Here is a 23937-nt window from a genome sequence, read left to right on the forward strand (position 1 = left end):
CATATGCTGCCTTCAAAACGTCATCTTTTCCAGGGATTCCAGGGATGCATCCATGCATTTTTCAACAAGACAATGCAAAACCACATGCTGCACACATTACAAAAGTATGGCTGCGGGAGAAGAGGGTACGGGTACTGGACTGGCCTGCCTACAGTCCTGACCTGTCCCCAATAAGAAAATGAGTGGAGAATTTTGAAACGAAAAATGCGACAACGACGACCCTGTACTGTTGCACATCTTAAGACGAGTTTGCAGGAAGAATGGAACAAAATAAAACCAAGTGGTAAATGCTTCTGTCCCAACTTTTTTTGGAATGTGTTGCAGGCCTTAAATGCAGGAATAAATGTTTATTAATAAATGAAATGAAGTTGAGCAGACAAAACATGAAATATCTCAGGTTCATCCTGTCTGCAATGAAATAAAAGTCAAAGTAAATGCAAGATTAAATTATAAATGATTTGCATTTTCCATGCTGTCCCAACTTTTTCTGATTTGGGGTTGTACATGTTTCTATTGCATTTGAACGTTTCAATGATAACTGGTTTTTGAAAATTGGCAGTTGTGTATGCGTTCCCATAATCATAATTTGGTTTTTACTTGTTTTTATTTTTCCTTTTTTTCCAAATCTACTAGTATCCAGTTCCTGACTGCACCACCCCAGTCTGATCACAGAGCGCTGCAGACTATCACTCGTGCTTATAGACAGATCTTGTTTTTAATGAAGTTTGTGATTGCATATCTCTCCGTAGTAAAATGTTGAATGTGCAAAAAAATCACAAATATGTTAACTATTCTCTCTGTAAATGCATTACACTTCAAAAAATTATTCTCACCTTTACCTGGTCTGTAGGGTTTGGACTGGCTCACAGTCATGTGAGGAACCTGGACCTGGTACACAGCAGGAGGCTAATGATAAAGAAACATAAGTTATATAAGTTTAGCTAAATGAAACCCCACTTCTGCAGTACATATACAGCTGTGTGATGTGAATCATACTCATACTAGTTATTCCCTGTTGTGATCTGCTTTTTCCCTATCTTTTGCCGAATTGGTGATAGAACCAGACTAAAAGGTAATGTGACTGAATAACTTCTGTTCATGCATGTATCAAAAATGCAAACCAAACATTTGTACAGTTGGTAGAGGTATACATTGCTAAAATATTTCAGCAATCCATCAATAAACTAAAAAAAAAGGTGCGATGGAACTCCACAATTAAATGACTTTTCTCATTGCCTGTGCCCAAAACCCCTATGGTAAAAAAGTGTACTTTTTACCAGTACCTCTTCTTCATGTTTCTTGACAAATCCAAAGCAATTTCAAAAAAGTTAGAACAGGAAAGCAGATATTTGTTAACTTTAAACATTTGAAATTAAAAACAGCACACCAATCTATTTAAGGTTTTACCTTTTCAGGTTTATTGATATTTGTAAATATATACACTGATCAGCAATAACATTAAAACCACCTTCTTGTTTTTACACTCACTGTCAAATTTATCAGCTCCACTTACCATATAGAAGAACTTTGTAGTTCTACAATTACTAACTTTAGTCCATCTGTTTCTCTGCATGCTTCGTTAGCCCCCTTTCACCCTGTTCTTTAATGGTCAGGACTCTCCCAGGACCACTACAGAGTAGGTATTATTTAGGTGGTGGATCATTCTCAGCACTGCAGTGACACTGACATGGTGGTGGTGTGTTAGAGTGTGTTGTGCTGGTATGAGATACAGCAGCACTGCTGGAGTTTTTAAACACCTTACTGTCACTGCTGGACTGAGAATAGTCCACCAACCAAAAATATCCAGCCAACAGCGCCCCGTGGGCAGCGTCCTGTGACCACTGATGAAGGCCTAGAAGATGACCAACTCAAACAGCAGCAATAGATGAGCGATCGTCTCTGACTTTACATCTACAAGGTGGACCAACTAGGTAGTAGTGTCTAATGGAGTGGACAGTGAGTGGACACAGTATTTAAAAACTCCAGCAGTGCTGCTGTGTCTGATCCACTCATACCAGAACAACACACACTAACACACCACCATCATGTCATTGTCACTGCAGTGCTGAGAATCATCCACCACCTAAATAATACCTGCTCTGTGGTGGTCCTGACCATTAAAGAACATGGTGAAAGCAGGCTAAAAAGGCATGCAGAGAAACAGATGGACTACAGTCAGTAATTGTAGAACTACAATCTACAGGGGTTGGACAATGAAACTAAAACACCTGGTTTTAGACCACAATAATTTATTAGTATGGTGTAGGGCCTCCTTTTGCGGCCAATACAGCGTCAATTCGTCTTGGAAATGACATATACAAGTCCTGCACAGTGGTCAGAGGGATTTTAAGCCATTCTTCTTGCAGGATAGTGGCCAGGTCACTATGTGATGCTGGTGGAGGAAAACGTTTCCTGACTCGCTTCTCCAAAACACCCCAAAGTGGCTCAATAATATTTAGATCTGGTGACTGTGCAGGCCATGGGAGATGTTCAACTTCACTTTCATGTTCATCAAACCAATCTTTCACCAGTCTTGCTGTGTGTATTGGTGCATTGTCATCCTGATACACGGCACCGCCATTGGATGCACATGGTCCTCCAGAATGGTTCGGTAGTCCTTGGCAGTGACGCGCCCATCTAGCACAAGTATTGGGCCAAGGGAATGCCATGATATGGCAGCCCAAACCATCACTGATCCACCCCCATGCTTCACTCTGGGCATGCAACAGTCTGGGTGGTACGCTTCTTTGGGGCTTCTCCACACCGTAACTCTCCCGGATGTGGGGAAAACAGTAAAGGTGGACTCATCAGAGAACAATACATGTTTCACATTGTCCACAGCCCAAGATTTGCGCTCCTTGCACCATTGAAACCGACGTTTGGCATTGGCACGAGTGACCAAAGGTTTGGCTATAGCAGCCCGGCCGTGGCTCTTGATACATCACAAAGACTTGCTGTCTTGGTCACAGATGCGCCAGCAAGACGTGCACCAACAATTTGTCCTCTTTTGAACTCTGGTATGTCACCCATAATGTTGTGTGCATTGCAATATTTTTAGCAAAACTGTGCTCTTACCCTGCTAATTGAACCTTCACACTCTGCTCTTACTGGTGCAATGTGCAATTAATGAAGATTGGCCACCAGACTGGTCCAATTTAGCCATGAAACCTCCCACACTTGTGTGGGACAGGTGTTTCAGTTTCATTGTCCAACCCCTGTATATGCTAACTACTTTTATATGCCAAGTGGAGCTGATAAAATGGACACGAGTGCAGAAACAAGGAGGTGGTTTTAATGTTATGGCTGATCAGTGTATATGCTAATACAAATGCCTAATTTGATGGCGGCAACAAAATCCAAATTAAGGCCATCACCAGTATGAAATATTGAAAATATTAGGTAAAAAGGTGATGCTGTCATGGGTATAAAAAAAGGCAAGCTTTAACTGCTTTTAATCTGCATTTGTAGATGCAGGGACAAACTTTGCATAAATTGCTTTAAAGCTTTTAGAAACATAATTTTAGAGTTTTAGTATTTGCTATGTCCCACAATTGCTAAAGTGACTCCACAGTTTTAAGCAAAAACAAAATATACATTTTATCCCAGCATGATTTACAATATTTCAAAGATCATCATCATGTGATGTTACTGAATGCATGGCTTTATCTGTCTTTAAGTGCTGCCAAGAGTGCTTATTGTGAAGGAAAGTCCATGATAGACTCTTTGATATTCAAAAGGTTATGCTTTAGGGTGTTTGGGGTAATTATCCAGCTATGAATAAATAGCTCTCCACCAAGATCTGAATTAATCAGCAAAAAGAATGTTTTTTCCAATCATCTACTAATACATTTATGTCGTAGTTTAAAGCAAAACAAAGGCATAGACTTGGACATAGACTGAGAAGTGGTTTAGAGACTACTACTTTTGACCACTGCCAAGTAGCCTTAGTTTGTAGTTTCATTGATTGAGATCACTCAATCACAGTCTGTATCTGTGCAGAAGTTGCTGTTTTGACTCACAGTAAACAAAGCCTTGTATTGGTCCTCCAATGATGTGGCAACTTTAGGTATGGATGATCATAATCAGATAATCCACAATGTTATAGAGGACCATCAACTGAACCGTCAGTTTAAAGCTCCTTATTACTGAACTATTTACACCTTCTGTATAATATTCTAGTGCCACATGAATTGTTCTGCTGAAAACCTGAAGCACAGCCACATTTGTAATAAGTGAACAATGGCTGCAAATGTATAATTGTAATAAATAAAGGATAGGACAGGGATATGCAAGGAAATCTGACCTTTTGTACAAAGAAACTGACAGTCAATTATATTAGTAGATCTTGCCCCTCCAGCTTTTTGTATTTTTGTAGGGTTTATTTTCACTATATCAATTGTGGTTATATCTTTAGTCCCAATAAGACTTGCAAGATAACAATGTTATATAATGAATGTATAAAAATTATGTTTTGCTCCAACTATTCTGACAATTTAGTTATAGACAATTTTTATTAACAAGGAAAATTAAATATTAGAAGTTACGAAAGGTCCAGCAGTTGTAGACCTTATCCTAACTGGGTATTTATATGCATACAATCCACAGCAAATCCATTAATAAATCTTAGTCCACTGGTCTGGCTTGAAACATATGTATACATAACTACTGCCTGTTTTTTTTTTTTTTTTTTTTTAATAAACCTGCAGTGTGTGTAAGGGAGAAAAAATAATCAAATTGAGCCAAATACACTATCTTTATAAAATACTATAAAACATACATACCTACTATGTAAAATACATTTTTCACATCCTATTGCATTTTACACCGATCAACCATAACATTAAAACCACCTCCTTGTTTCTACACTCACTGTCCATTTTATCAGCTCCACTTACCATATAGAAGCACATTGTAGTTCTGGTTACTGACTGTAGTTCATCTGTTTCTCTACATACTTTTTTAGCCTGCTTTTACCATGTTCTTCAATTGTCAGGACCACCATAGAGCAGGTATTATTTAGGTGGTGGATCATTCTCAGTACTGCAGTGACAATAACATGGTGGTGGTGTGTTAGTGTGTGTTGTGCTGGTATGAGTGGATCAGACACAGCAGAGCTGCTGGAGTTTTTAAATACCGTGTCCACTCACTGTCCACTCTATTAGACACTCCTACCTAGTTGGTCCACCTTGTAGTGGTAAGGTCAGAGACGATCGCTCATCTATTGCTGCTGTTTGAGTGGGTCATCTTCTAGATCTTCATCAGTGGTCACAGGACGCTGCCCATGGGGCAGTGTTGGCTGGATATTTTTGGTTGGTGGACAATTCTCAGTCCAGCAAGGACAGTGAGGTGTTTAAAAACTCCATCAGCGCTGCTGTGTATTATCCACTTATACCAGCACAACACACACTAACACACCACCACCATATCGGTGTCACTGCAGTGCTGAGAATGACCCACCACCCAAATAATACCTACTCCATAGTGGTCCTGGGAGAGTTCTGACCATTGATGAACAGCATGAAAGAGGGCTAACAAAGCATGCAGAGAAACAGATGGACTACAGTCAGTAATTGTAGAACTACAAAGTGCTTCTATATCCTAAGTGGAGCTGATAAAATGGACAATGTGTGTAGAAACAAGGAGGTGGTTTTAATGTTATAGCTGATCGGTGTATATGCATTATTAATTAGACATCAAGAGGGTAAGAAAACCAATTGAAAAAGGTATGTAAACCCATCAACTGTGGTAAGAAATTGGCAAACCAACACTGGGCACTTAAGCAGGCAAACATAATATGACCAACAGGAAAAAAGAAAGTTTAGAATTGCACAAACCTTCCAGATAATGCTTTTCTAATGGAGAGAGAGGAAAGAAGGAAAAGAAAAAAGAACCAATCTTTAGTTTGATAATTGTATGTGGCTTTAAACCATCGAAAAATACGAATGTACTATGGTATATTTAGGCAATATGACATAAAACCACACAAAAAAAACAGAAGCAGTAATTTTTAAAAACATTTACCCTTTGAAGATTAGGTAAATGCATTTATAAATTGCTGGCCAATATAAGTCAACAAAAAAGGACAATATGTATTCAAACACCAGAATCGAGACAAGTATGTAACCCAGTTACTAAAATAATTTGAATGTTTTGTCATACACAGTGCAGAAATCTTATTATCAAGCACAAGCACAAGCACATAACACTAAATTTCAGCAATGGAAAATGTAAGAGAACGCAAGAGGGGTGAAAGATACTGGGAGTATCTGACAAGTTCTCACAAACAATTCTAAATGACCAAGAATGGTTACACACAATGCAATTAAGATGGGAAGAATAAAATCATGCATGTGGATGGCTGAAAAGAAAAGTATTAATTTACAATGGATTACCACACAAACCGAAAAGATTTGTAGAAATTGTGAAGAACGCTTACTTGCACTCCAGTCAAAGGGTACATCTGCGGGAAGCACATTGGCTGGCCGTAAACGGCAGGCGGCTGCTGCACCACGATTGAAGGACTTGGCTGACCCTGTGGTCGAGGCAATGTTGGTGTAGTAGCTGGTTTGGGCTGTGGGAAGTTGAGTAGTAGTTAAGTGCTTATTATTTTATTTATTTTACTAATTTTTCATAAGATTAATCAGTATTGTGTTTTTGTTAGCTTTTGTACATAACAAAAACATATCAGGATAATCTAGGGAAGATTGAATGCCTTTATTTGTCATACAGTGCATCCGGAAAGTGTTTACAGCGCTTCACTTTTTTCCACATTTTGTTATGTTACAGCCTTATTCCAAAACGGATTAAATTCATTTTCCCCTCAAAATTCTACACACAATACCCCATGATGACAACGTGAAAAATGTTTGAAATTTTTGCAAATTTATTAAAAAACAAAACGTACATAAGTATTCACAGCCTTTGCTTAATACTTTGTTGAAGCACCTTTGGCAGCAATTACAGCCCCAATTAATTTTGAGTATGATGCTACAAGCTTGGAACATCTATTCTTGGGCAGTTTCTCCTATTCTCCTTTGCAGAACCTCTCAAGCTCCATCAGGTTGGACAAGGAGCGCACAGCCATTTTCAGATCTCTCCAGAGATGTTCAATCATGGTTTCTCATGGTTTGAGAGTCCTCTAGGTGCCTTTTGGCAAACTTGGGTTCCTCCTTACCTCCCTGACTAAGGTCCTTCTACCCCGATCGCTCAGGTCTAGGAAGAGTCCAGGTGGTTCCAAACGTCTTCCATTTATGAATGATGGAGGCCACTGTGCTCATTGGGACCTTCAATGCTGCAGAATTTTTTCTGTACCCTTCCCCAGATCTGTGCCTCATTACAATCCTGTCTCGGAGGTCTACAGACAATTCCTTGGACTTCATGGCTTGGTTTGTGCTCTGACATGCACCGTCTACTACGAGACCTTAATATAAACAGGTGTATGCCTTTCCAAATCATGTCCAATCAACTGAATTTACCACAGGTGGACTCCAATCAAGTTGTAGAAACACCTGAAGGATGATCAGTGGAAACAGGATGCACCTGAGCTCAATTTTGAGTGTCATGGCAAAGGCTGTAAATACTTATGTACATGTTATATTTTTGTTTTATTTTTAATGCATTTGCAAAAATTTTAAACAAACTTTTTTCACTTTGTCATCATGGAGTATTGTGTGTGTAGAATTTTGAGGAGAAAAAATTAATTTAATCCTTTTTGGAATAAGGCTGTAACATAACAAAATGTGGAAAAGCACTGTGAATACTTTCCGGATGCACTGTATATTTATAGACTTGTACAGTACAATGAAATTCTGTATTTGCATATCCCAGCTTCATTGGGTCAGAGTGCAGGGACAGCCATTGTACAGTGAGGTAGGGCCTCCATGGATGTCTTGTTTGTCTAGCACATCCCACAGATGCTTGACTGGATTGAGATCTTGGGAATTTGGAGGCCAAGTCAACACCTTCACAATTTTTGCTTTGTGGCAGGGCGCATTATCCTGCTGAAAGAGGCCACAGCCATCAGAGAATATAATTTCCATGAAAGGGTGAACATGGTCTGCAACAATGCTTAGGTAGGTGGTACGTGTCAAAGTAACATCCACATGGACGACAGGACCCAAGGTTTCCCAGCAGAACATTGCCCAAAGCATCACACTGACTCCGCCGGCTAGCCTTCATCCCATAGTGCATCCTGGTGCCATGTGTTCATCAGGTAAGCGGCGTCACGCGTACATGCACCAGGCCATCCACATGATGTGAAAGAAAATGTGATTCATCAGACCAGGCCACCTTCTTCACTTGCTCCGTGGTCCAGTTCCGATGCTCACGTGCCCATTGCTGGAGTTTTCGGTGGTGGACAGGGGTCAGCATGGGCACCCTGTCTGATCTGCGGCTATGCAGCCCCAAACGCAACAAACTGTGATGCACTGTGCATTGACAACTTTCTAGCAGAACCAGCATTAACTTCGTCAACAATTTAAGCTACAGTAGCTCGTCTGTTGGATCGGACCACACGTGCCAGCCTTCGCTCCCCACATGCATCAATGAGCTTTGGCCACCCATGATCCTGTTGCCAGTTTACCACTGTTCCTTTTCTTGGACCACTTTTGATAGATGCTGACCACTGCAGACCAGGAACACCCCACAAGAGCTGCAGTTTTGGAGATGATTTGACCCAGTCATCTAGCCATCACAATTTGGCCCTTGTCAAACTCGCTCAAATCCTTACACTTGCCAATTTTTCCTGCTTCTAACACATCAACTTTGAGGATAAAATGTTCATTTGCAGCCTAATATATCCCACCCACTAAGAGTTGTTGTGGTAAAGAGATAATCGGTGTTATTCACTTCACCTGTCAGTGGTCATAATGTTAAGCCTTGTCAGTGTCAATGTTTTATTTTTTATAAGAGTGAAGTGGAGTTTGGTTATTTTCATTACACACACTAAACTGAGTGAGCACCTATGATTTAGATACTCACTTGAGTGCAGAAAGCTCTGGGGTTGAACTCCTTGGCATTAGGGTTGAGAGTTGATTTTCTAACACTCCTGCGTGAGGAAAAAAAACATCATACTGTCAAAACAGAGTATCTAAATCATCAATCATGTAGCACTCAATCATGACATGGTGTGCTCTGCTACTAAGACCTTCCTGCTACTTTAAGAAAGACAAACAAGATTTCCTCCAATCTTTCTCTAAATCTCATGACTAACAAACACAAACCATTTAATGCTTTTTCATTTACAGACATGGTTACAAATATTAATACTGTCGCAATTTTATTAAACTCATTATTAAACTCTTCTACAAGCAAGACTGAAACCACAGTCCTCATTTTTGGTAATTCCATGTTTAAAAATAAAAAGCCTTTCAGGAATTAAGAGATTTCAAGAGATTATGTGGGGCACTTAGGTGACTCAGAGGTCTAATGCACTAGCCCTCAGCTGTGCTATTGATCTGGCCAGGCATCTAACAGGCACAATCAGCCATGCCTGAAGAAAGACGGTACAGTTTCCTTATTGCTGCAGCAAAAACCTCTGCTGGCTGATCAAGTCATCTGATCAATAGGTAGACAATGTGACTCCCTGTACATGAAGTGGCTCTCTGTGGGACTTCCCCCCGGGAGATGAAAAGAAGTGGTTGGCGACTTCGGAGGTAAGCTTGTCGGAGGGATGGTTGGGCTCCCCTCGAGGGGCAGGGGTGGTGCAAACAGCGGAGGAGTAACAATTTGGGAATTAAATAATAAAAAATATGGTGGAGGAGTAGTAATGTTTTGGGACTGCTTTGCTGCCTCAGTCACTGGGTGCCTTGAATCTGAGCGCACAATGAAGTTAAAAGACTCAAGATATTTCAGAGTGGAACATACACCCGTGACAAAAAACACCCACTAATGTACTTGAAAAATGAATAAATAAAAAACTGGACAATTTTTGATCTACACCGATCAGCCGTAACATTAAACCACCTCCTTGTTTCTACACACACTGTCCATTTTATTGGCTTTACGTACCATATAGAAGCACTTTGTAGTTCTACAATTACTGACTGTGGTCCATCTGCTTCTCTGCATGCTTTGTTAGCCCCCTTTCATGCTGTTCTTCAATGGTCAAGACTCTCCCAGGACCACTACAGAGCAGGTATTATTTGGGTGGTGGATCATTCTCAGCACTGCAGTGACACTGACATGGTGGTGGTGTGTTAGTGTGTGTTGTGCTGGTATGAGTGGATAAGACACAGCAAGGCTGATGGAGTTTTTAAACACCTCACTGTCACTGCTGGACTGAAAATAGTCCACCAACCAAAAATATATCCAGCCAACAGCACCCTGTAGGCAGCGTCCTGTGACCACTGATGAAGGTCTAGAAGATGACCAACTCAAACAGCAGCAATAGATGAGCGATCGTCTCTGACTTTACATCTACAAGGTGGACCAACTAGGTAGGAGTGTCTAATAGAATGGACAGTGAGTGGACATGGTATTTAAAAACTCCATTAGCATTGCTGTGTCTGATCCACTCATACCAGCAAACACACACTTAACACACCAACACCATATGTCAGTGTCACTGCAGTGCTGAGAATGATCCAGCACCTAAATAATACCTACTCTGTGGTGGTCCTGTGGGGTCCTAACCATTGAAGAACAGCATGAAAGGGGGCTAACAAAGCATGCAGATAAACAGATGGACTACAGTCAGTAATTGTAGAACTACAAAGTGCTTCTTTATGGTAAGTGGATAAAATGGACAGTGAGTGTAGAAACAAGGAGGTGGTTTTAATGTTATGGCTGATCAGTGTAGATTCTGTTGAACATTTGTGCTCATCTGCTTACTGTAACAATGTAGTCAGTCAAAATGTTAAAAGCCATTTATAAAATGACAAAATACGCCTTAGGTTGTGCTCACATGATGAGCATTTTTTGCTTTATTCACTGTGAGGCTGGGTGCATGATTCGTGGCAAAACCAATTTCTGTAGACCAATGAGTGGCTTAAAAACAATACGCAATATTGACTGACAATATTGACAGGTTATTTACACGCAGTGTTGTATTAAATGTATAGTAGTTTAAAAAAAGGAAGTGCTACAGTGTCATCCTATGAAGACATGAGAGAATAAAAATGTGGTTTTATGAAAGTTGTTTCAATCAAAGGGTGAATTAAATCCTTAAGAGCCACAGTGACTCCAGGATTAGTTATCTAAAATGCTAATCCAGTCTCACCATTTCAAAACCACAATGCCATGGGTCTAACTGAAAGTGGAACATGATGGTTCAGAATTTTGTTAAACACTGAGTCAGTGTTTCTATTCACCACAACTGTGCTTCACTTCAGATTACATCATATACACAATCTGTCTCATTGATGTCGTTTTGAAAAGGTCAGTGGCAAACTGGGGAAAATTCAGACTGAACTTTGAGTGCAGCGGCAAGTGGTAAAAACTGTAAATCAACTCAGCAAATGTGAGTGGTGCACAGCACTCAGGGAAGCAGTGCAAAAGTGGTTTTGCCATGTATCATGTGAATAGAGCCGTTATCTCAATTAACAAGTTATAGGGTAAGCAAAATCTCAAATGGCTTAAATGCTTTGCTAAAACTTGTTTTTCTCAAGTAAATACAGCTTTTACAGTTTACTTCTGCCACAAATGATAAACACGGGTTTAGATGAGGGTTTAACTTAATATTAAATATTTAGTGTAACACTAAATCCTTTTTAGTTCAATCAGTGCAACATCTTACTATCAAATAATTACCACTTACTCTGGTACATGGTCTTTCTTTTCCTCTTTGTCTTCTCTGTCTGTTTTCACAGCACTGGTGGCAGTGGGGGAGGAGGTCTGGACACCCTGAGACGTCATGTCGGGCACTCGTTTTTGCTCAGAGCTTAGAGCTAAGGAACAGGGAGATGGAGTACCAGGTTTACTTCCAACAGGGGTGGCATCTATAGCAGCTGGCAACTCTTCACTGCTGGAGAGCTCTGAGCAAACTTTGGGTCCTCTCGATTCAGGCAAGTTATTTTCTTCCTTTAGTTTGTCCTTAGAGTCCCGGAAAGACATGGTTTCAAATACTGGATCAGGATTCGAAGTGGACTGCAACTGAAAAAATTTAGCAATCATTAAATAACTTGTAAGGTACAAAACACATGGGTCATAAAAAACAAAAAAAACAAAGACAATGATACTTACCCGGAAATCTACACTGAATTTTTTTAAGTTGTCTATCTGCTTTCTGTGGTCAGGAGGCATGCTGGAAGCTCCTACAAAAGGTTTTAAAACTATTAGAAATTTTCTGTTTAAAAATTCTTTACAGCCTTGTTCATAATGTATACAGTGGTACCTTGAAACTCAACGTATATTGGTTCTGGGAGTGGCGTTGAGTTTAAAAGGTGTCGAGTTTTAAGGTATTTTTTCTCATAAGGATGTATGATAAACCTGTTAATGCATTCCATGGTCCCATGAAACTGCATATATTTTAGGCTTATGTAAAATAATCGGGTTGTTTCTGACACTTATACACTGAAAATAACAAAAGTATAATGTATAAAAAACTGAAATACAATTAAAAGTTACAATCAATAAAAAATACAATAAAACCTGCTCTTTAATTCTTTATTGTTTTCTTATGGTTCTTAATTAGTGGAGAACAAATAAGCAGTAATAATTAAGAGAGGTTTAGCGTTTATATGTTGTTCTTTTAATACATTGAGTTACATTATTTATGATAAGCATTTTAGACTGTCTGTAAAAACTGATTCTTACAAGTTTCTCAAAACCCTGAGCTATAACACACGTTTGAAAGTGAAACAGTGAGGTACATCCAGCTGAACACAGATACATGTGGAGCTTTTAGAGTAAATTTGACAGTTATTCCACACAAATGCAGATTCGTCTCATGTTCGCATTACGTTTTACCGCACCACTCAACGGTAGTTACTCATTACACAAGGTTCTTCAGTTCACACAGTCCTGGACAATTTTGTATCTCCAATTCACCTCACTTGCATGTCTTTGGACTGTGGGAGGAAACCGGAGCACCCACACAGACACGGGGAGAACATGCAAACTTCACACAGAAAGGACCTGGACCATCCCACCTGAAGATCGAACCCAGGACCTTCTTGCTGTGAGGTGACAGTGCTACCCACTGAGCGACCATGCCACCCGGCGTTGAGTTTCAAAGATTTTGAGTTTAGGGGACGTTGAGTTACAAGGTACCACTGTATTTGTTAGCATTACAAGTTACATTAATTTTAATAGAATTGACAGCAAATTGTGGTTTTGCACCGAAAATGGATATACAATGGATATGTAATTTGCATGTGGATACAATACATTGCAAAGTTTAAATATGTTTAACTTTGACCTGCAGTTTTGTGTCAAAAACCAATAGAAGAACTGCTTGGCTACAGTGACCCCTAAATAAGTGGAACGTCAAATGCTCTGGCTGATATTATATAGTTAGCTTTACATACACAAGACAAGACTTACGTTCATACTTTCTACAAATAATGGGTGCTGAATTATTCATGTAAATGAAGACTGAAGCAAAAGTTCCGCTTTAAATAAAACAGTGACCCAAAGCATATAGCCAAAACAACACTGGAATGTCTTTGTTACAATGATCCAAAAAAATGTATCCATTCAAAATCAATTCCACAAAACAATGTGTGCAAAAAGTATGAATCCATTATATATTCTATGAGAACACACACACACACACACACAAACACACACACACACACACACACACACACACACACACACACACACACACACACACACACACACACACACACACACACACACACCTTTACTAACAGGTCTACTGCTTGTGGAAGATTCCATAGGCTTCACATTCTCCTTGTTCGCTAAAGGGGAATTTTGTCTCATTTCTGGTATCCTGGGGTCTTTTGCTACATTTTCATAAAAAAAAAATAATAATAATAAAAATAAAAAAATTAAAAAAAAAAGGAAAAAAAATGTTACTGGTATTTATACTGGAATTCAGCACTAAAACAAACCACACACTTATTGCTATAACAGATCCAAACCTTCTGCTGAAGGTGTTGCAGCCAGGTTAGATGCAGAACTTGCTGTAGTCAGAGATGCAGCTGTGACCACAGAGTCAACTGGCACTGCGCCAGCCTGTGGGGAAGACAAGGAAATGGGGCCAGGAGAAACTCCTCCAATATTGTTTTGTCGAGGAGAATGAGGTCTGTGACCTATCGGTGGAAAAAACAGTCATCGATAAGGTATTTAGATAACCACATCAAATGCTGTAGGTCAGTAATTGAAGAGAAACAGTCCACCTCCAGAATTATCTAACCCACTGGTTAAGATGAGTAAATTGGTAGCAGTTTTTGTGACATTTCTAATTAATACACAAAGCTAACAAAGTAGGTGGTGCACAGCAAATTAGACTCTTGGGACCAGCGTTCAATCTTTAACTCCTCACAGACAGTTACTGGAGGTGACGTTTTCCTGTGTTTGTGTGGGCTTTATCTCAGCATTCTGGGATTCCTTCACCTTACAAAGACATGCTTGCTTTAAATTGTCCAAATCTTACTGCTTTGCAATCAGTGTTTTTAGGTGGCACCAGGCTGACAACAATCATGAACAGATTTAGTTGTTTAAACATTTAAGTGAAAGTGATAAGTATATACCTCCACTGACCACTGAGGACCAGGTGCCCCCAGAGGAGCTGCTACGGGAAGAAGAGGAAGTTAAAGCCTCCCCTGACGAACCCTGGGATAGGAATTCCACCCCAGGAGGTCCAGTGCCACGGCTAGATGACACTCTGTGCGCCCTAGGTGCTCGTTGGGTCTTAGGAGACATCCTTGGAGGACCTGTAAGAGATAATATCACCATAAATACCATTAATGGTAGATCCTGTCATTTTTTACTTGAACTCCAGTGGAGTTACATGATTTCAAGGCCAAACATCTATAAATGTCAATTTCTCTGGCTTGAACTGATGGCTGAAAATCCATGTCAGAAGGGCACTAACTCCTTGGCATTTCATTAGGGACACCAACCAACTGTACAACAGCATTTTTCCTTCAACAAATCAAATTTTACAACGTGTTGTATTATTCCCTGTGTAATATTGTGTTTTTATTAAATTACCTAAAATTCGAAGTGACTAATCAGTAATGTAAAGCTCAGCTAAAGTTTGGACCATATATTGATCCCATGCAATACTGAGATCAATTTGGTCTTGTTAAGGAAAAGTGTTGGGGCAGTGTTTAATAACTGGGCTAGGGTTCTGTATAAATTGCTTTTAGTCATTACAAAAGCTATTAACAGCCACAAGGCAGGCTGTCTGCTTTGTCATTGCTTTTGAACCCGTTTGTAAAAGCTATTAGATGCAACCCTTATTTCCAGTAAATCTGTGGAATCACCTTACAATATGAAAGTGATTTTAGTGCTTCATAATATCATTTACGGTTTTTTTTTGGTTTATATATTTATTTACTTTGACTTTTATGTCATTGCAGACAGTATGAACCCAATATATTTTATGTTTTGTCTGGTCAACTTTATTTCATTTCATAATAAGCATCCATTCCTGCATTTCAGGCCTGCAATACATTCCGAAAAAGTTGGGATGGCAAGGCATTTACCACTTTGTAATGTCATTCTGGAGACATTTTGGAGCTAGGGATACCAAGCAATAAAGTGTTTCAGGTGTTATATTGTCCCATTCTTCCTGCAAACTAGTCCTTAAGGTGCAAAAGTATATTCTTTTGAAAATTATCCACACATTCTCTACTGGGGGCACGACAGGACTGCAGACAGGCCAGTCCAGTACCAATATTGTCCTTAATGCATGTACACGATCAGGCATAACATTATGACCACCTTCCTAATATTGTGTTGGTCCCCCTTTTGCTGCCAAAACAGCCCTGACCACTCGAGGCATGGACTCCACTGTCTAGGACTCCTGAAGCTGTGCTATGGTATCTGACACCAAGATGTTAGCAGCAGATCCTTTAACTCCTGTTGCGAGGTGGGGCCTCCATGGATAGAACTTGTTTGTCCAGCACATTCCACAGATGCTTGATTGGATTGAGATCTGGGGAATTTGGATGCCAAGTCAACACCTCAAACTCATTGTTGTGCTCCTCAAACCATTCCTGAAGCATTTTTGCTTTGTGGCTAGGCGCATTATCCTGCTGAAAGAGGCCACAGCCATCAGGAAATACTGTTTCCATGAAAGGGTGCACATGGTCTGCAACAATGCTTAGGTAGGTGGTACATGTCAAAGTAACACCCACATGAATGGTAGGACCCAAGGTTTTCCAGCAGAACATTGCCCAAAGCATCACACTGCCTACGCCGGCTTGCCTTCTTCCCATAGTGCATCCTGGTGCAATGTGTTCCACAGGTAAGCGACGCTCATGGCACCAGGCCATTCACGTGATGTAAAAGAAAACATGATTCATCAGACCAGGCCACCTTTTTACATTGCTCGGTGGTCCAATACCGATGCTCACATGCCCACTGTTGACGCTTTTAGTGGTGGACAGGTGTCAGCATGGGCACCCTGACTGGTCAGCGGCTATGCAGCCCCATACGCAACAAACTGCTATGCACTGTGTATTCTGACACCTTTTTATCAGAACCAGCATTAACTTCTTCAGCAATTTGAGCTACAGTAGCTCGTCTGTTGGATCGGACCGCACGGGCCAGCCTTCACTCCCCACGAGCACCAAAGAGCCATGGCCGCCCATGACCCTGTCACCGGTTTACCAATGTTCCTTCCTTGGACCACTTTTGATAGATACTGACCACTGCAGACCGGGAACACCCCACAAGAGCTGCAGTTTTAGAGATGCTCTGACCCAGTTGTCTAGCCATCACAATTTGGCCCTTGTCAAATTCGCTCAAATCCTTACGCTTGCCCATTTTCCCTGCTTCTAACACATCAACTGTGAGGATAAAATGTTCACTTGCTGCCTAATATATCCCACCCACTAACAGGTGCCGTGATGAAAAGATAATCAGTGTTATTTAATTGACCTGTCGGTGGTCATAATGTTATGCCTATTTAGTGTATACACTCATTGGCCACTTTAGTAACCTACAACATCCTAAAACATTCTTTATATTTTCAAGTGATTGACCAATCTACTGGCAATTTCTTGATAGATGTTTTATTTATTTTCCTTAAATGCAGTCCAGTACCTAAGGCAACAAAAGAGTCAAAAACACTGGTGCTGTATTCCACTATGCCTCACAGCTATTATAAGGGTTAGGTTTTTGCCACAGCACTGTGTATTTTTACAACACATTGTTTTTTTCCCCACATTGTTTTTTTCCCCTGTGTACGAAACCTCGACCCTAAAGTACTGTGAAACATCTAGTTGGTATTTTGCAAACCTTAGACATGTAGCATTTCTGTGGTGGGGTGGTGATGAGCTTGTGGTTACATATGTTCTTCTTCTATAAACACTATTGTTATTCCATTTCTTTACTTTGGTGTAGACACTAACAAGCACTAGCAGGATCAATATATGTCTACAGTTATTTTGCTGAGGCCTGGGCTAAAAAATTTCAAACCTCTTAAGTAAAAAGGTACATTTCTGTTGTGTGAATACTTTCATCAGAATGTACACATACAGTTGATTGTCGTGACTCCACTATTTTAAAACAGAATAATTAACTAATTTAAAAAAATTGTTAAAAATGACTCCTTAGCCAGACCTATGTAGGTAAAAATTATCCAGGGTTCTATTCTCCCTGTACTTTTAAACATACTACAATGTTCGAGACGTGAACCCCGCAAAAGAAAGTAAACATGAGTGACACAGTCTTGGTTTAAATGTGAATAATCAAAGACAGCAAGTAGGAGAGACAAAAATAGTATTAGAAAGGACAGAATGAAGTGAGATTTTGCAACACACACACAAACCCACACCAGTTAGTTATCGTCCACAAGATTAAAACCGCAGTGCATCCCATGCCAAAAGCCAAAAACATGGTGGCCCACTCCAGGTGTTTTTGGTACCTTCTAAGGAGTGGCGTTTGGGCAGGGAGGAGAGGGGCGCTGAAGAGCCATGGGCAGAGGGGTGAGAAGGGGGCCGTGAGGGCCTGGATGGGGGTCTGGAAGGAGGCCTGGTAGGGAAGGAGGCATTGGAGCCTGACTGGTAGCAAGAGGAAGGGCGAGAGAAGGGAGATGGGCAGCGAGATGGCCAATGTTGAGCACCTAATAGACATGAGGGAATGAAAGGGGGAACACAAACAAAACTAACAAAATACAAAAATAAGTGCATTTATACAAAGGTGATGAAAGAACTGAGTACAAAATCTATGGGAAACCAACTGTCTGCATGGATTTATCAGATGGTAATGCAAACAAAAATACAACATGGGTAGACTGTAGGACTGTAATAACTATTTAAAATAGATAAAAAGCAATAAGAAAAATGCATAGCAACAGTTCAAGTTAAAATTCAATTAAACACAAAAGCAGTAATCCCACCTCCATTGACGATACGTTGCTCCACACCCGAAATTGAGTTGTAGTCATGAGGTGCAGCTCTGACAGTGGGAGGTCCAGGACTGCACTGAACAACTCTGGAAGAGTTCTGCCGTCCCGATCCCCATGACATCCCTGTTTCTCTGTTCCTCTGACCAGGGGGGATGTACTTGTTCTCCCTGTTTAGAAGAACAAAAGAAAGATTGAAATGTGAAACTAGTTAGACCTTCAGATTTTAAGCTACATAATATGCTTCCTTATGCCAAGTTTACACTACACAACTGGATCTCTTGCAATCGGGGGTGTCTTTTAAATCGTTGTGGATTTCACACTACACAACTGATCTGTGATAGGAGATTAAACACTACACGATCTACCATCAGGAGAAATCGCATGTCTGGTCTCCCAAACTACGTTTTGTCACACACATGAGAGGTGACAAGGGGTTTACAGTTTTTTGAGTTCGCTTAGACCCAATTTCTGGAACTATCTCTTCTTTTGTCCAAACTTAACACACAGCTGCCCAAACAACATACACAATATGCAGAATATCTTACACTTCTGGACAAAGCGAACACTTCACCCAAAGCTCTGTAAACTCTTGCTAGAATGGTATTTTTGAATCCAAACTCGACACACACACAGCAACTGAATAGATTTTTCTACACAACAACTACACACTGATGGAATAAATGCTTTATAAAAATGCTTTATAAAGCTTTGTCTAGCTTGTGGTTTTTGAGTGTTTAGTGTGCAGGACTCAGCAGTCTGCTGTAAAAGTCTGTCATAGTACTCATATGTACATATGTTTTCATAAATATACAGGCTATTTATGCATAATTAGTAAATAAACACCATAAAGTGAAACACAATGAGGGTATTGTTTATTTTTTGAGTATGAACATTACTGAAACAAACATGCTGTATATACTGTAAAACATTACAAAACACAAAAATATAATAGGCCTGTAACTCCAAAGAAAAAAAAGGGAAAACGATTAGGGTGCATCTTGTCTTCTGTCTGGGTCTGGCCACAACACCTCATCTACATCACAAGCAATGTCCTCTTTGGCCAGACAGCGAGGGAAGTACCGTCTGGAGTGACGTATCCACCCCTGGCACGCCCCCTCATCAATGTCACCACAGGCCTCCTTCATAGCCTGGAGAAGCGGGATGCGTTGGTGGGGCTGCCGATCATATCCCTTCCACCTCCATGCTGAAAAGAACTCCTCAATGGGATTCAGGAATGGAGAGTATGGTGGAAGGTAAAGCAAAACAAATTGTGGATGATCAGTGAACCAGTTTTGGACCTGAACAGCCCGGTGGAAACTAAAATTGTCCCAGACAACAACGTTCCTGGACTGCTCTGGTCCCTCCCCCTGGTAATAGGGAATAAGAATGTTGTGCAGTGTGTCAAGGAAGGTGATGATGTGTGCTGTGTTGTAGGGACCAAGGGTGGCATGATGATGAACAACACCATTCTGGCTTATAGCTGCACACATTGTGATGTTGCCACCACGCTGCCCAGGAACACGGACGATGGCACGGTGTCCTATAATGTTCCTCCCCCTGCGCCTTGTTTTGGCAAGGAAGCCAGCTTCGTCAGTGTAAAGGAACTTGTGTTCCACAGCAGCTGCATCTAGCTCCATCACCCATGGTGCTGGTGCTCTTGCTGGTGGTGGTACTGGTGCTCCTGCTTGTCCCTGTCCTCTTCCCTGTCCTCTTCCCTGGCCTCTTCCCTGGCCTCTTCCCTGGCCTCTTCCCTGGCCTCTTCCCTGGCCTCGTCCTTTTTCCTCTTGTATTTGCCTCCATTGTTGTGCAAACCAAGATGTGTAACCTGTGACCTCTTTTATAGGGCTCAGGTGCTGATTTGTAAAGATTATCCAGAAGTGTTTTCACCTGGGGGGGCTGGGTTTGGGCAATTGATTCATGGGTGTGGTGTTTGCATGGCAGTGTATTCCAAAAAGCAACACAGGGTGTTCAATTTGTATTGCTTTATTTAATGTAGCAACCTGTGTTTAGTGTTTGGCTAAAAGTGTGTTTTAGAATTGCTAGCTGAGTGTAAGGTAGAGAATGAGCTTATAGTTTAGAGTACCAGGTCAATAGAAAGGCTATTTGAGTTAGTAATTTCTAAAATTGTGCTACTAGTACCATTTTTTGGGCCTTAGCAACTGCAAAAAACTGTAATGATACCATGTCCAAAAATGCACGCCTGCAGAAGCGAGTGATCAAAGTTGTTTGTGTGCTGATGTGCAGAGTAAAAGCAAGTAGGAAAAATAAATGAATCTGAGCGGAATGGACTTCGCGACCAGCAGGGATGTCTGTTCTGTAGTGAGTTGGAGGTAAATAAATATTTTTTGCAATGCAGCATGGGCATTATGGTTTGGCGTAGCCGATAAGATCACAAATGCTGTAAAGCTTTGTGTGCAGATGTATTTTGATAGAAACCATATTATGCCCCTGTCCCACGTTTTTACAACTCCTACCCTGGGTTTTCCCCTCACCCTGTATCTTGCGTTCTCATTGGCTGTAGTTCAACATAGCACTCGCAACCTGCTCGCAACTCCTTTCACACTACAGGCTGTAACTGTAGAATCAGAGTTGGCTGTTTTTGTCAATAAGTCTTGAGGTAAGAAAGGCCAGAGAAGGAACTGCCCTCTTGTTGCTTCAACAGCAACACCTACTGCCTGGTCAAGGTACATGCACATGTAGCTAATAAATAGGGAGAACATGCAAACTTTACACAGAAAGGACCCAGACTGCTCAACCTGGGAACTGAACCCCAGACCCAGGAACTTCTTGCTCTGGGGCGACAGTGGTACCCACCAAGCCATCCAACACCAGCTAAAGTACTAAAGTCGGTTAAACTGCTGCTTAGTGAGGTAAATGCATTTGAAGAACATGACTAATTGGTCAGGTGTCTTCTAAATAAACTTCCTTTTACTGAGCTTTTGACCAACATATGCCTGTAAGTTATAAAGGTACACAATTGTGAAAGCACTACTGTTTGAATACCTGAAACTGCCATTGTGTTAATCAATTGCAATGATTTCAGAAAAAGAAAAAGTGATGTAGTTGGATGTTTTAGCAATAACGTGTCTTACCGGTTTAGTGCGTGCATGTCCCTTGCAACAGATGAATATTTTTCCTCCTCTGAGCGCTCATCGTTTTCTAATGCTACTCGAGCCTTGTAGGAGGCGCTGGCCTCAATCTCATCAGCTAGTTGAGCTGCACGAGCTTCCCGCTTCAAAAACTCTTCTGAATTATCTCGTTCCAGTGGTACCCTGGGATATTACACAATTAAAAAGTAGTGCTGAATAAAGAGTACAAGTCAAAAACTGCAAAAACACTTGTAAGGGTAGCATGTCATGACAGTCCTGGGATTTTAATGATTAGTGCAACAATATCTCCAGTTTGTCAACAAATGTGTGAAAAATTATTGAAATGTTTAAAAACAATGTACCTTAAAGAAAGATTGAAAGGGATTTGAATATTTCTCCCTTTACAGTGCATAATATCATTAAACAACTCAAGGAATCGAAGGGAATTTTAGAGGGTACCGGTACTTGACTGGCCTGCCTACATTTCTGACCTGTCCCCAATAGAGAATATGACGAGAATTTTGAAACGGAACAGGACGACCCTGTACTGTTGCACAGTAGAATGGGACAAAACAAAACCTGAAACACTAAATGGCTTGATATCCTTGGTGCCAAAACGTCTTTTAAGTGTTGTGAAAAGGAATTACATTACAAAGTGGTAAATGCTTTACTGTCTCAACTTTTTTTTGTAAGTATTTCAGGCCTGAAATGGATGTTTATTAATAAATGAAATGAAGTTCAGCAGATAAAACATGAAATATCTCAGGATAATCCTGTCTGCAATGAAATAAAAGTTAAAGTAAATGTAAGAAACTCTGTTTTTTTTTTTATTATTTGCATTTTTCATGCTGTTCATGCATGGGTTGTAATTATTTAGCACAATTACATAAATATATAGCAAAAAAAGTGTCATTAAAAGTTTCTGATAACCAAGCGTCGCAAAATGGATTGAACAAGTTAATAATAACTAAAGAATACAAAAATCACACAAAGCTCCAAGTTTGTGGCTTTAACAAATAAATAAGCAAAATAAAATCTAATTTTAGGTTGTAGGGCTGAAAGATATTGGTTAAAAATGTATAAAATGCTACAATTTTTCAACTTAACTTGTCAAAGCAGTCAGGATAATCCAATGACCCCAACAAGATTAATGAAAGATGAATGAAAGAGACAAATCTTAAGTGAAAAGTGGGCACTCACGTATATGTGGACAGGCTGCTATCATAAGTAGACTTCACACCATATGTTTCCTCATTGTATTTGAACATGTCATCAGGATCCCAGCCATTTGACTACAAAAAGAGAAACAAAAGTAAGATTATTCAAAAATTATTTTACTCTAAGGCCTGTAAACAGTTTCCAATAGGACAGGATAGGATCACGTGTTACCAAGTCAGTGTCAAGAGATTCCAAGCTTCCATGCTGATCCCCTGCATCCCAAGGCTCCAGATCCTTTTCCTTATGTTCTCCATTTAAACGGGAAATTAATGAATTGTCTGTCAAGTTATCTGGACAAAAAAAAAACTTAAAAGTTGACGAGGTTAAGTCAAACAAGACTTACAAAGTTAATGGTCAATTCAAACAAGAGGACGTGAGATACATTAAATATGTAAAAGAACCATAGCGTTTCAGGTAAGAATGAAAATCTCTACGTTATTTTCTACACATGCACTAGTTCAGCTAAGAACTGGTTTAAAAATGGGTGAGAATGTTAAAGGCGGGAACAATCTCCGCTTAAAATGTACAGTGTAACAGGTAATAAAGGCAGAATTTAAAGTAAGACAATACAGCACATGATCATATTACCAGTCCCAGTTCCAAAAAAGTTGGGACGGAAGCAAAAAAAAAGCATTTTTTTAGCAAAGTGACAAACCTTGGCCCATTATTGGTCATGAATGAGTCATTTATTAATACTACTTTCATACAGAATAATTTGTCATCACATGACTGTGGGGGAATGTCCATGACAGTCAGCACACCTTGATCACCCTTAGTCTTCAAGGAGTTGTATATACATTTGTCTTCTTTGTACTGTTTAATTTATTCTAGGGTTTTTAATAAATTACCAATAACCAACAAAAAAGCATTGTTTACTACTGTCAGCTAAATTTAACAACACTTTTAACTTTGTCTTTCAACTGGAGCTACCAAACTCAATGTTAGAGTGCTGAATTGACTCACCCTCACCCACCCTGTGTGCATGTGGCAGTTTTGTTCACATATTCCTCAAAAGTGTGCTACAATTCTAAACTAATTAGAAAAAAATGAATACATTTGGATAATTTAAATGAGGAACGACAGACCTACAGTCAAGCTGAAAAGTCTGCACACCCCTTTCACGTTCACCCCTTTACAGACTCA

At 40.2% G+C, this 23937-nt stretch overlaps 1 protein-coding gene across 7 annotated transcripts in view; it reads right to left on the reverse strand.

The window, feature by feature from the left end:
* Window positions 1-23937, reverse strand: part of atxn2 (ataxin 2) — a 54115-nt gene that overhangs the window by 5019 nt on the left and 25159 nt on the right. For 3 of the 7 annotated variants that reach the window (XM_063017799.1, XM_063017801.1, XM_063017798.1), the window contains 13 exons: window positions 22966-23084; window positions 22777-22868; window positions 21580-21759; window positions 18479-18654; window positions 14658-14840; window positions 14046-14216; window positions 13803-13907; window positions 12181-12251; window positions 11756-12090; window positions 8980-9046; window positions 6437-6571; window positions 5835-5852; window positions 834-906 (listed from right to left, as the gene is read on the reverse strand). In XM_063017799.1, the coding sequence (XP_062873869.1) occupies window positions 834-906; window positions 5835-5852; window positions 6437-6571; window positions 8980-9046; window positions 11756-12090; window positions 12181-12251; window positions 13803-13907; window positions 14046-14216; window positions 14658-14840; window positions 18479-18654; window positions 21580-21759; window positions 22777-22868; window positions 22966-23084 (1725 nt within the window). The remainder of the gene's footprint in view (window positions 1-833; window positions 907-5834; window positions 5853-6436; window positions 6572-8979; window positions 9047-11755; window positions 12091-12180; window positions 12252-13802; window positions 13908-14045; window positions 14217-14657; window positions 14841-18478; window positions 18655-21579; window positions 21760-22776; window positions 22869-22965; window positions 23085-23937) is intronic. The other 4 variants (XM_063017800.1, XM_063017804.1, XM_063017803.1 and 1 more) reach the window with 4 other exon arrangements.

The sequence above is a fragment of the Trichomycterus rosablanca genome, chromosome 21, assembly GCF_030014385.1.
Source record: "Trichomycterus rosablanca isolate fTriRos1 chromosome 21, fTriRos1.hap1, whole genome shotgun sequence".
Classification (NCBI taxonomy): domain Eukaryota; kingdom Metazoa; phylum Chordata; class Actinopteri; order Siluriformes; family Trichomycteridae; genus Trichomycterus; species Trichomycterus rosablanca.